This window comes from Drosophila subpulchrella, chromosome X (assembly GCF_014743375.2).
Source record: "Drosophila subpulchrella strain 33 F10 #4 breed RU33 chromosome X, RU_Dsub_v1.1 Primary Assembly, whole genome shotgun sequence".
In the NCBI taxonomy this organism is placed as follows: domain Eukaryota; kingdom Metazoa; phylum Arthropoda; class Insecta; order Diptera; family Drosophilidae; genus Drosophila; species Drosophila subpulchrella.
In genome coordinates, this window is record NC_050613.1 from 5013031 (window position 1) to 5026475 (window position 13445).

Sequence of the window (13445 nt, forward strand, 5' to 3'; positions counted from 1 at the left end):
AATCAATAAGTAATTATAATAATTAATAAGAATGATACATCATACTTTTATAATAGAAATAAAGTATTCTCATATTTGTTTTATTATATTTTTTTTATCTTGATAATGTTCTAGCTAAGATACGACAAAATCTACACTCTCATCAAGGAAAGTTTCTCTATAAACTTGCTGAAATACCTAATATTGTGTAATATTTAATAAATATTTACAAACTTCAACAAACTTCAAACTTTTCTCTATAAAAGCATGGAAGTGAGGGTATCCCATATTCGAACAGCCCACGAATTGGCTCTCGTCTCTAGTTTTGTTTATTTTATTTTCGCTTCGCTATCAGGGGATTTGTTTATTCAGAACGGGCACAGAACCTGTTCCACGGGCGGGATGCGATGGGATCACCTAGCTAGTCACCCGCATCGACCAAGTGCAGTACGGGGAGGCCAATTCTACGTTCCACAATATCCCATCGCGACAATTGGCGACCTGCTTAAAATGCAAGCCGTGCCTTTTTGGGGGCGTGGTTGGGTAACGAGTGACGAGTGGGGGCGGCAATTGAGTGAAGAAGCGCTGAACGAGATCACAAAGGCCCACTGGCGTGGGCGGGGATCTTTCTAGTAGAATCGAACGCAGACCGAATTAGACTGTTTGTTATGCCATATGTATGTTCGCGCACTTGGCACTGGGCAAGGTCAAAAGCCTCGCAACGGACGGGAATCTCCCCGGATCGAAATGGGTTGGGGATTTTTCCATTTCGACCGGGGTGGACCCTTATCAGCAGTCCTCTAGCACGGAGGCTATCTGCAGCCAGGTAACAGGGCCACACCCAACGCAAAATTACACTTTCTGTTGTCAGAGAAATAAGCGGCTGGAGAACTGCCTTGCCTGCAGCCAAGAAATTCATTAGTTTTCCACGCGAACAACTCATTTATCGAAGAACCCTATTCAATAAAAACTAAACATTACTAGTTAACACTTATTATAGAAAAACATCAAAATGTAGCACATTTTAGGTGCAGGGAGATGCCAAATTAATAATAATTATTATATATTATATAAATAATTTTGTTTTCAGAAATAAAAACCAATAAAGTAGTATCAGCTCCAGATGGCGACAAATAAAATTCACAAACGACGCGAACTCCTACACAGAGAGAATTCTCACGTTCTGATCTGAGTTGAAAATGTTCTTAAAATGAGAACGCCATTTTTTGAGCTCAAAATGTTCTCTTTGTGATTGAATCAAGTTGAGTTTGTACTTAAAATTTGGTAAAACCAAAATTGTTCTCAAAACAAGAACGAAATGTTATACAATACAACAATTTCAATTTGTTCTCAGAAACCCAATAATCTTAAAATGTTCTTAAAGTAAAAACGGAAAGGACTAAAAATAGAACGAAAAGTGAGTTGCATTTCGACTTGAAATGGTGTGTTGCGGATTTTTTATAACGCGTTAGTATCTTTCGGTTAACAGTTAGCACGCGTTAGACCCTTCTTCTTTGCTCTTCTTCTTCTGAACCATTCGGCTGGCACATTTCATCAGCGTTTCGATTTGCTTGTGCCGCATATACTGCAAAAAGTTGAAAGTTAAAGTGATGGAAAGTGAAAGTGACGAGCAGTTGTTAAAGTACCTGAAGGATATTGAAATGGAGTCCGTAAGAAAATTCCATGAAGGTTAGTATAAATTCCTTAGTACGTAGAGCTTTAAAATAAAATACACTTTTACAGCTCTTTTTTTCTTTTCTTTGCAGTAAAATCTATGTATGTATGTATGTATGGAATGTACATACAAATGCAAGTGTTTGCTGAATTGTTTTTAAAGATTGGCTGCATTGAGTGTGTTTTCTCAAGAATTTGGTAAGGACAAATTCGTTCGTGTCCACGTGTGTTTATGTGTTCTACATAAGCACATGTAAGCAAAAACACTTATAATTGTCAGAAAATCATAAAAAAAACTTATAATTACTCTCACTTTTCTTCTGTTATTTCCAGCACAACCATACATTACATTAATTGTATATATACCTTAATATTATAAGAGACTTAAGCCTGTAAATTATCACATATTAAATACATATATATTATAATTTAATAAAAGTAAAAAACTATTACAAACCTAATATTATTATTTTAGCGGTTTTTTGGGAAGGGTATTCAATCTAGTATTTAGCTTTCAAGAACGATTTGAGCTCATTTTTCCTTTTACAAGTCTAAAATGTTCTTCTTTTGATCCCAAATTCAGATAAAATCAATATCAAAATGTTATCATATTGATCCAAATATGTTCTTAAATTAAAACCAAAATCAACTTGAAAATGGAACGAAATCAACTCATTTCACTTTTTTAGTTCCTACCATTTCGTTCTAGAATTAAGAACATTCGGATCAAAATAAGAACATTTGTGCTTACACGGTTTTTAAGAACGAATGTGCTCAATTCAATCACAATGTTCTTGGTTTTTCCTCTCTGTGTACTAGTAGCGGGGCCTCCTAGCCTTAAATTCTGAAATCCTTTTAAAAATTTTACGAAAAAAAAGTTTTATAAAAATTGTGTTTTTATGTGCTTTTAAGTAAAAAAAAACGTGTGTAATTTGAAGTTTTAACAAGAGAGAATGCTATATACCCGTTACTCAACTAACCAACTGTGAAATAACCAACTCAGACCAACCAACTTGACTTTGGATAGTATTGCTTCTTGAATCAAGAACAAAACATTCTTAAAACTCAAATTATCCGAAAATGTGACAGTATTTAAAGACAGCACAAAACAAATACTATTTTTCCTAAACCTAGGAATAACTGTGGACGGCAGTGCACGTAGTGACGAAGCTCACCAGGAGAGTGTGCGAAGACGAAAATCTATTGTGATCGTCCGATCGTTACGAGTGATACATCAATCGAAAGCGGTAAAAGTATAAAAGTGAAAATTTAGAAAATTTGACAAGATCATTAGGCTAGTTGTATATTCACTTAAAATACGCGTCGACTGAACCTCATTTGTTAAAATTCGTTGCTCCGTTCATAAGTAATAAGAAAAACAAGATTTTGGGGGAGTTTACAAAATACAAATTGTATTTAGTTTGTCAGTATGTCCCAAAAAGTTATTTTAGGGTCCTGAAAATTCTAGACGATGTTAAATTAATAATATAATAATAATATAATATAATATAATTAATAATATAATATAATATAAAAAACATAAGTTCTACCACTTTTGAAAAAACTCGATAATTAGGCGAAAATCCGCTATACATTGCTAATTTTCGTAGACCCGTAACTTGTGAACTACTAAAGCTACAGGCCTGTGCTGTATGTCGTTAGAAAGGTATTTCGAAATTCTTTTTTATTACGATTTTTTAATCTTATTTTTGAGATCTCAAAAACGGCTCGAACGAATTTGGGTTAATCACTAAAGTGTATAGCCCTCAAGGAAGTGTTATAAAAAGTCACGTTCTAAAGTTATCAATCAACCAGTTCAGAACATCTAACACTGCCTAAGAATTCAACACTTTTTATACCCGTTACTCGTGGAGTAAAAGGGTATACTAGATTCATCGGATAGTATGTAACAGGTAGAAGGAAGCGTTTTCGACCCCATAAAGCAAGTATATTCTTGATCAGGATCACCAGCCGAGTCGATCTAGCCATGTCCGTCTGTCCATCTGTCCGTATGAACGCTGAGATCTCGAAAACTATGCGAGCTAGGCTATTGGGATATGGCCTGCATATTTCTGACCTTCTTGCGCAGCGCAAGTTTGTTTCAGCAGGGTGCCACGCCCACTCTTACGCCCACAAGCCGCGCAAAACCGTGGTTACATAACCATACATTGAAATCAAGGGTAGGTGGCGCATTTCAATCTCGCTTTGCTGCTTGCGAGTCTCCATTTCCTTTGGTTAACTGTTACTTTCGGCGCCTGTTTTAAATCCATATCCATAATAACACTGAAGAAAACAAATACTATTTAAATCGTTACATTGATGTTTCGACGATTTTTTTTCACATATTGAAATCTAAACTGTGGTAATCCTAAAAATGTTGTAGTCTTGACTTGCCGTAAGTCTAAAATAAATCGAAATGAGTTTTTGACAAGTCATCGTCATAGGCACCGTAGACATTTCTGTTCAATCAATTTGAGCCTTTGGATCTGATTGCACAACATATTTTCAAGGAATTTTAAGAAAGTTTGCAATTTTTGTGTAATTTCAGACAAAGAATTGGAATATCAACAGAACCATGGCCAAGGACTTCTACAAGGTGCTGGGCCTACGTCGCGGAGTCACTAACTTTGAGATCCGTATGACGTACCGCAAGCTGGCACTGCGCTACCACTGGCACTGCGACAAGAACAAGTACTCCCAGGCAGCTGAGCGCTTCAAGCAGGTGGCCGAGGCCTTCGAGGTCCTGTCGGATAGGAAACAGCGCGACCTGTTCGACGCTGTGGGCGAGGACGGTCTCCGGCGGGCCGGCCACCAGTTCCATGGTGATCCGTACGCCACCTTCGCCCAGTTCTTTGGCTACAGATATGCGTCGTCAGAGACCTCCGACGACGACGACGACTTTCCGGGTGCATCAGGATCATGGAGTGGCCTGCTCCCAAAGAATCCGCCGATAGAACACGAGCTTCTTGTCACTCTGGAGGACATAGCCAAGGGGTGCACTAAGCGTCCTACGATCTCGCAACGGAGAATCTCGTCCAGAGGCCGGGCGACTCAACATCGCAAAATGCTCGTCGTCGAGATTCGTGCGGGCTGGAAGGCGGGCACCAGGATCACCTTCCCCGGCGAGGGCGACGAGATGCCCAACCGGCGGCCCGGCGACGTCATTTTCGTCCTACGGGAGAAGCCACACCCCATCTTTCGCAGGGAGGGGTGCGATCTGCACTTCACGGCCCGGATCACACTGAAGCAGGCGCTGGGCGGTGCCCAACTAGAGGTGCCGACGCTCCAGGGCGAGCCGCTGCACCTCAGCACCATGGGAGAGGTCATCAGGCAGGACTCCACGCGCCGCTTCCCAGGCCAAGGACTGCCCCATCAAGTAATCGGCTCGTGCCGCGGCGACCTCGTCGTCAACTTCTGCATCGAGTTCCCCGAAGCAATTTCGGAAACGGTGATATCCTCGCTGTAATTCCCCCTGCCCTGTTCCCCAGGAGTCGCAGCCACATCGCCATTGACGACGTTGTAATACCACAATACCTCAAAAAATATATATGCAAAAAATCAAAACACTCCTAAACTCCGATAGGTTCTTTTGGGCAGCTCGTTACAATATATTATAGTACTGAAAAAATTACAGGGTAATAGAGCTTTCAATTAAAACCGATTTGTACCCCCTGTATACTTCGCAGTTGAAAACAAAAGATATAAAAAAAGAAAGAATGCTAGCTTCTTGCAGCTATAAGAAATAATCAATGATAGTAACACCATGTTAAATTTTAAAGGATTGTTGCTAGCTTCAGTGATATTTGTGTAAAATTAATTTCGTAATTCTGAAAAGTTAAAATATTCTATATCCCAGAGTAAAAGAAAATACGATCAAAATCAACAAAGCAAAATTTTCTTAAAAATAAATATTTCATTATTTCTATGACCGATTCTTTGACAGCTATATGTTAGATTCGTCCGATTTTTATTAAGTTTAATTCGAAGTTCTTAAAAATACAATAAATGATATTCCCAATGGTATAAGATAATATGTCAAAAGACTCAGAAGCTATAATTTGTTTCATATTATTTTCCCACCAATTTTCCGATCGTTCCTATGGCATCTATATGATAAAGTCGTCCGATTTTGATGAAATTAAATTCGAATTTCAGAGCTAATTAAAAAATGTTATTTCCAAGCGTAGGAGGTTATATGTTAAAAAAACACCAAAGATATAATTGAACAAGAAAGAACGCTAAAGTCGAGTACCTCGACTATCAGATACCCGTTACTCAGCTATAGGGACAAAGGGGGAATGGAGATATGCAAGCAGCAAAGCGAGCTTGAAATGCGCCACCTACCCGCGATCTCAATATATGGTTATGTGGGCGGTAGACAGATTTAAGCGTTATGGGCGTTATAGTGGGCGTGTCAAATTTTTTTTTGGGTCAATCAATAGGTATTGACTAGCTTATACATTTCAGCTAAAAATTTGTTTGGGGCGTTAGAGTGGGCGGGACAAATTTTTCCTTTGTGCAGCGGCGATCCAGTTCAATGTTCATGGCGCTTAAACTCAAATGTACATTTTATTTATTTTTATGACTTTTCCATTTCATACAATTTTAAAATAATACAGCATGTTTGAGGCGAAGTTGTCAACATGTGCGTCCACATCAAGCAGCGCCATGCGGACAGTCCCCAGTTCAAGCCGGGCTTCACCGACGTTTAATCCTGATCCTGCTCAACATGTTCAACCATTTTACATATAGTTAACTACACTCTACTGTTTCTTTCGTGGTTTTATTGATGGGGAGACCAAACTCGGATTCTGAATATGGTATAACAATGGTAAGGACACATCCTCGATTTTCTTTGCCTTGACCAACCATCAGTTTCCGATAGCAATCGCACAGAAGGCCACATTCTCGATATCCTTCGCTTTGACCAACTTGTAATGAGTCCAAGCCAGATCGTTAGTAACGTATGAAAAATCGACGCGGTTTCAAGTACATAATCTTGATACTAATTATAATATCAAGATTATTTACTTGAAAACGACGTCAGTTCCCCATAAGATAGTAACGAAGTGGCTGGGTCTCATTAAAAGTTGACCAAGGCGAAGGAAAATAAGGATGTGTCCTTCTGTGGCGTTGCTATCGGGAACAGGATGGAGAAGTCGAGGATGATGATGGGGCAATCCCTGGTCCGGGCCAATCATCCCACGTCTGCACTTCCAGGCGGGCACCGCAAAGCGCCTCCTTCACCTCGTCGCCCTCCTTGGTGAAGCCCATCTTGGTGCCCCCCGCCCAGCCGAGCGGGCTGACCGGCCGCTGGACGAGATCCTCAGTTGCGAGACCTTGAAGCGCTTAATGCGCCCCTTGGCTATGTCCTCCAGTGTCACAAAAAGCACATGTTCCACAGGCGGATTCCTTGGGAGCGGGCCACTCCCTGCTCTTGATCCCACCGCAAAGTCGGAAACGGATCGCTGGATCCGAAGAACTCGTCGAGGGTGGCTTGCGGATCACCGTGGAACTGGTAACTGGAGACATCTCCGCCGGAGACCCTCCTCGTCCAGGGGGTCGAACAGGTCACGCTTCTTCTTGTCCAACAGCACCTCCCAGGCCTCGGCCGCCTGCTCGAAGATCTGCGCCCCATGGGGATAGGGGTTCTGGATGGAAGCGCAGCTGCAGCTTGCGGATCGCCCCAGGGATCTTATAGTCAGTGGCTCCGCGACGGATTCCCAGCCTTGTAGAAGGGTTTTAAAAAAGCTTGCGACTATTTTGTAATTTTCAAAAAACAAGTTAGAGAACCAGCAGTACCATTGCTATTGCTATTGCAGTGGTCCTGCTGGTTCTCGAATTTGTGGCTTAAAACTTACAGAAAAATAGCAAGCTTTTTAAAATTCCTTGAAAATATGTTGGACAAAAAGATCCAACGGCTCAGAATGATTGAACAGAAATGTCTGTGGTGCCTATGACGATGACTTGTCGAAAATACCCCTTTCGATTTATTTTCTACTTAACGCAAGTCAAGATAACAACGTTTTAAGGACTTTAGAGTGTTACCACAGTTTAGACCTCAATATCTGAATGTACTCATCAAAACGAGATAAACTGCATTTGGCGTTGAATGGGCTTAAGAGATATTGATATATTATGGTTTACACCATCTTTAACTCGCTATAATATCCGAACGCGGGCGAGCTAAAAGGGGGGGATCCTCAAATAGGGATTAACCGTTTCAATGAGTACTTTTAGATGTTGAAATTCAAATTTTGATAACAGCTATGAAAGGCTTCCACAACATATCAGTCAAACGTAACTGTTACTTCTGAGTTTTACAATAAAAATAAAAATAAATGACAGTTATTTGCGACTTTTAAAACCAAAGGCATTATTATTAATTTCTTTTATTTATTAATATTTTGTTTTATAAATAAATAAATTATTATTTAATTTTATTGTTAAGTTGTAGCTCACGATGTACTCAATCCCTGCAAACAAAAGGGAGATAATTCTATCGTCCACAAGTCACTTTTTCGTAACTTCTGGAAGATAAAAACACAATACATCAAATTTTCAAAAAAAAAGAAAGGAAGTTAACTTCAGCAAGCCGAAGTTTGTATACCCTTGCAGCTATAATTATAAAATTTAATAATACAAAAAATTGTATTCCCAATAGTATCAGATAATATGTCAAGGAACACTGAAGCTATAATTTGATTCATATTATTTTCCCACCAATTTTCCGATCGTTCCCATGGCAGCTATATGATATAGTAGTCCGATTTTGATCAAATTCAATTCGAATTTCAGAACTAATTAAAAAATGTTATTTCCAAGCGAAGGAGGTTATAAGTTCAAAAACACCGAAGCTATAATTTGATTCATATTTTTTTCCCACCAATTTTTTTATCGATCCCATGGCAGCTATATGATATAGTCGACCGATTTTGATAAAATTAAATCCGAAATTCAGAACTAATTAAAAATGTTATTTCCAAGCGTAGGAGTTTGTATGTTAAACATTTCGAAAGAAATAATTTTTAAAAATTGTTTTTCCTATGGGAGCTATAAGATATAGTTGTCCGATCCGGCTGGTTCCGTCTTATATACTACCTGCAAAAAAAAGAAGACTTTTGGGAAAGTTTCAGCCCAATAGCTTTAAAACTGAGAGACTAGTTTACGTAGAAACGGACGGACAGACGGACATGGCTAGATCGACTCGTCTAGTGATGCTGATCAAGAATAGATATACTTTATGGGGTCGGAAACGTCTCCTTCACTGCGTTGCAAACTTCTGACTGAAATCATTATACCCTCTGCAAGGGTATAAATATGCATACATATATCGCGTAAAAGTCACTTCTTATTCATTTTTGGACGATAAAAAGACGATAGATCACATTTTACACAAAAAACAAGCGTGAAGCTGTACTATTATTTAAAGCATTATTTACGGACAAGCAAGCTGTGTAACTGCGGAGACACCCAGCATCCAACGATTCTTCACATATTTTTTTTCGTAAAAGGTAATGCCTTTTAGTTCATTTATTTTGACTGAACAAAAAAATATTTTTGTTTCTGTTTCTTTTAGAAATGGCTATTAGTAAATTTCTTACGTCGTCGGAGCTAGACATAAATTACATTGTTCAGCAGCGTTTCCTACATCAGGGACCGTGATGAAAAATAAATGCAAAATATTGCAAAATAAGTAAAAAATAGGTTTTGGGAAAGACTCTTCTAATTTCTAGAGGCATATGTAGAGTCACTTCTGGGTGACTTTTAGAAGTGACTTTGGCGATATCGCATTCGGATCACGGAAGTGACTCCCCATGGGAAAAAATGTGCCACTTCGGCGACACTTTTCAAAGTTACTTCTGCGTTACTTCTGGAAGTGTCGCCGCAGGGGCACATTTTTTCCCGAAGGAAATCACTTCCGTGATCCGAAAGCGATCGTTTTCATCTTCTAGAAGTCACTTAATAGTGCCTTCAGCGATAGAAAATGATTGCAGCCATTCATTTATCCCGCAAAATGAAAGCCTAGTACTCAGATCGGCTAAGTCGAAAAATCTTATTCTTTGTAGTGTGACTGAAGTTTTTAAAGTTCACCCGCCATGCATGTAGCATGGTCTTACTGTCAAGTAGCTGGGCTTGTTCCCAAACGGAAAACAAATCAATTGGAGCAATTTAAAAAAGGAGAGTCTGCTGGTGCACAAAAATAAATTAAATGTTCAACGAATGTTTTTATTTATGTAAATTAGAAGTTTAAGGCTTCCTTCTCGTCCTACGGATGCTTCGCCATCTTCCCCGCGTCATCTGTAGTCCAGCTCCGAATCCCAATAGGCACATTAGACCTTGAGGAAGTGGGAGCCAAATTGGGAACGGGGTTGTTCCGCCTGATGCTGCATAAAGTCGCCCAGCACCCTGGTAATGGCTGGTGATGGTTCTTAGCGGGCGACCTTATTTCCTCCTCCCCATAGAGGCCGGCGCGTCCTCCATCTCTGCTTTACCTGCCAAGTAGCTGGTGGAGGTGGAGTCCTCAATGGAGAGCTCGTCGGAAATCGAGCGATGTCCCATGTTCCTCCCACTGGGATTCTCTAGTGGATCTTCAACTATTGCTTCCTGTCGGTCAAGTCCCACAATAAAGGGCAACAGCTTGGATTGGGCGTCCTTTTTCATCTGCACTGACCTTCTTTAGGCGTCTTTGGGGTTTTTCTTCAATTTTTGTACCCTTGCAGAGGGTATGATTTAAGTCAGAAGTTTGCTACGCAGTGAAGGAGACGTTTCCGACCCCATAAAGTATATATATTCTTGATCAGCATCACCAGACGAGTCGATCTAGCCATGTCCGTCTGTCCGTCCGTTTCTACGCAAACTAGTCTCTCAGTTTTAAAGCTATTGGGGTGAAACTTTCCCAAAAGTCTTCTTTCTTTTGCAGGTAGTATATAAGACGGAACCAGCCGGATCGGACAACTATATCTTATAGCTCCCATAGGAAAAACAATTTTTAAAAATTATTTCTTTCGAAATGTTTAACATACAAACTCCTACGCTTGAAAATAACATTTTTAATTAGTTCTGAATTTCGGATTTAATTTTATCAAAATCGGACGACTATATCATATAGCTGCCATAGGAACGATCAAAAAATAGGTGGGAAAATAATATGGAACAAATTATAGCTTCGGTGTTTTTGAACATATAACCTCCTTCGCTTGGAAATAACATCTTTTAATTAGTTTTGAAATTCGAATTGAATTTTATCAAAATCGGACTACTATATCATATAGCTGCCATGGGAACGATCGGAAAATTGGTGGGAAAATAATATGAATCAAATTATAGCTTCAGTGTTTCTTGACATATTATCTGATACTATTGGGAATACCATTTTTTGTATTATTAAATTTTATAATTATAGCTGCAAGGGTATACAAACTTCGGCTTGCCGAAGTAAACTTCCTTTCTTGTTTTTTTTATTTTTAAGTTTAATAATTATAGCTGCAAGGGTATACAAACTTCGGCTTGCTGAAGTTAACTTCCTTTCTTTTTTTTTGAAAATTTGATGTATTGTGTTTTTATCTTCCAGAAGTTACGAAAAAGTGACTTGTGGACGATAGAATTATCTCCCTTTTGTTTGCAGGGATTGAGTACATCGTGAGCTACAACTTAACAATAAAATTAAATAATAATTTATTTATTTATAAAACAAAATATTAATAAATAAAAGAAATTAATAATAATGCCTTTGGTTTTAAAAGTCGCAAATAACTGTCATTTATTTTTATTTTTATTGTAAAACTCAGAAGTAACAGTTACGTTTGACTGATATGTTGTGGAAGCCTTTCATAGCTGTTATCAAAATTTGAATTTCAACATCTAAAAGTACTCATTGAAACGGTTAATCCCTATTTGAGGATCCCCCCCTTTTAGCTCGCCCGCGTTCGGATATTATAGCGAGTTAAAGATGGTGTAAACCATAATATATCAATATCTCTTAAGCCCATTCAACGCCAAATGCAGTTTATCTCGTTTTGATGAGTACATTCAGATATTGAGGTCTAAACTGTGGTAACACTCTAAAGTCCTTAAAACGTTGTTATCTTGACTTGCGTTAAGTAGAAAATAAATCGAAAGGGGTATTTTCGACAAGTCATCGTCATAGGCACCACAGACATTTCTGTTCAATCATTCTGAGCCGTTGGATCTTTTTGTCCAACATATTTTCAAGGAATTTTAAAAAGCTTGCTATTTTTCTGTAAGTTTTAAGCCACAAATTCGAGAACCAGCAGGACCACTGCAATAGCAATAGCAATGGTACTGCTGGTTCTCTAACTTGTTTTTTGAAAATTACAAAATAGTCGCAAGCTTTTTTAAAACCCTTCTACAAGGCTGGGAATCCGTCGCGGAGCCACTGACTATAAGATCCCTGGGGCGATCCGCAAGCTGCAGCTGCGCTTCCATCCAGAACCCCTATCCCCATGGGGCGCAGATCTTCGAGCAGGCGGCCGAGGCCTGGGAGGTGCTGTTGGACAAGAAGAAGCGTGACCTGTTCGACCCCCTGGACGAGGAGGGTCTCCGGCGGAGATGTCTCCAGTTACCAGTTCCACGGTGATCCGCAAGCCACCCTCGACGAGTTCTTCGGATCCAGCGATCCGTTTCCGACTTTGCGGTGGGATCAAGAGCAGGGAGTGGCCCGCTCCCAAGGAATCCGCCTGTGGAACATGTGCTTTTTGTGACACTGGAGGACATAGCCAAGGGGCGCATTAAGCGCTTCAAGGTCTCGCAACTGAGGATCTCGTCCAGCGGCCGGTCAGCCCGCTCGGCTGGGCGGGGGGCACCAAGATGGGCTTCACCAAGGAGGGCGACGAGGTGAAGGAGGCGCTTTGCGGTGCCCGCCTGGAAGTGCAGACGTGGGATGATTATCCCGGACCAGGGATTGCCCCATCATCATCCTCGACTTCTCCATCCTGTTCCCAAAAGCAACGCCACAGAAGGACACATCCTTATTTTCCTTCGCCTTGGTCAACTTTTAACTTTTTTTTCAAGTAAATAATCTTGATATTATAATTAGTATCAAGATTATGTACTTGAAACCACGTCAATTTTGCATACGTTACTAACGATCTGGCTTGGACTCATTACAAGTTGGTCAAAGCGAAGGATATCGAGAATGTGGCCTTCTGTGCGATTGCTATCGGAAACTGATGGTTGGTCAATGCAAAGAAAATCGAGGATGTGTCCTTACCATTGTTATACCATATTCAGAATCCGAGTTTGGTCTCCCCATCAATAAAACCACGAAAGAAACTAGAGTATAGATAACTAGATGTATAATGGTTGGACATGTTGAGCAGGATCAGGATCAAGCTTGAACTGGGGACTGTCCGCATGGCGCTGCTTGATGTGGACGCACATGTCGACAGCTTCGCTTCAAATATGCTATATTATTTTAAAATTGTAAGAAATGCAAGTCATAAATATAAATAAAATGTACATTTGAATTTAAGCGCCATGAACATTGAACTGGATCGCCGCTCTACAAAGGAACCAGTTCCAACGACACTTTTGCATCCCTGGACTGTCGACTTATCGATAGCCCGTGGGAATCGAGGCGATATAAGCTTAGGAAAACCAGTTCATTTTATTCCTTCCAGTACTCCCAGTTCTTTTATTCTAATTGAGCTCGATAAAAACGAGTATACGACTTAAAAGAGATGTTGGCTGCCCAAAAATGCAGCGTTCAAGGGGCGCGCCCAAGAGGCGCCCTCTGTCGGCGGCGGGGAGTGCCGGCGAATGGTGCGCGT

The 13445-nt window shown here is 40.0% G+C and overlaps 1 protein-coding gene across 1 annotated transcript; it reads left to right on the plus strand.

Moving 5' to 3' along the window:
• The first annotated feature begins 492 nt into the window (after nucleotides 1-492).
• On the plus strand, nucleotides 493-5200 carry LOC119556195 (dnaJ protein homolog 1-like). Its single transcript, XM_037868143.1, has 2 exons — nucleotides 493-805; nucleotides 4202-5200. The coding sequence occupies exons 1-2, from the start codon at nucleotides 659-661 to the stop codon at nucleotides 5117-5119; spliced, it is 1065 nt and encodes a 354-aa protein (XP_037724071.1). The 5' UTR covers nucleotides 493-658; the 3' UTR covers nucleotides 5120-5200.
• Nucleotides 5201-13445: the final 8245 nt, after the last annotated feature.

Coding starts and splice junctions, on each gene's coding strand:
- LOC119556195 (XM_037868143.1), top strand. CDS start 659: ATGTTCGCGCACTTGGCACTGGGCAAGGTCAAAAGCCTCGCAACGGAC. Junction 806..4,201: donor CGGAGGCTATCTGCAGCCAG/GTAACAGGGCCA, acceptor GTGTAATTTCAG/ACAAAGAATTGGAATATCAA.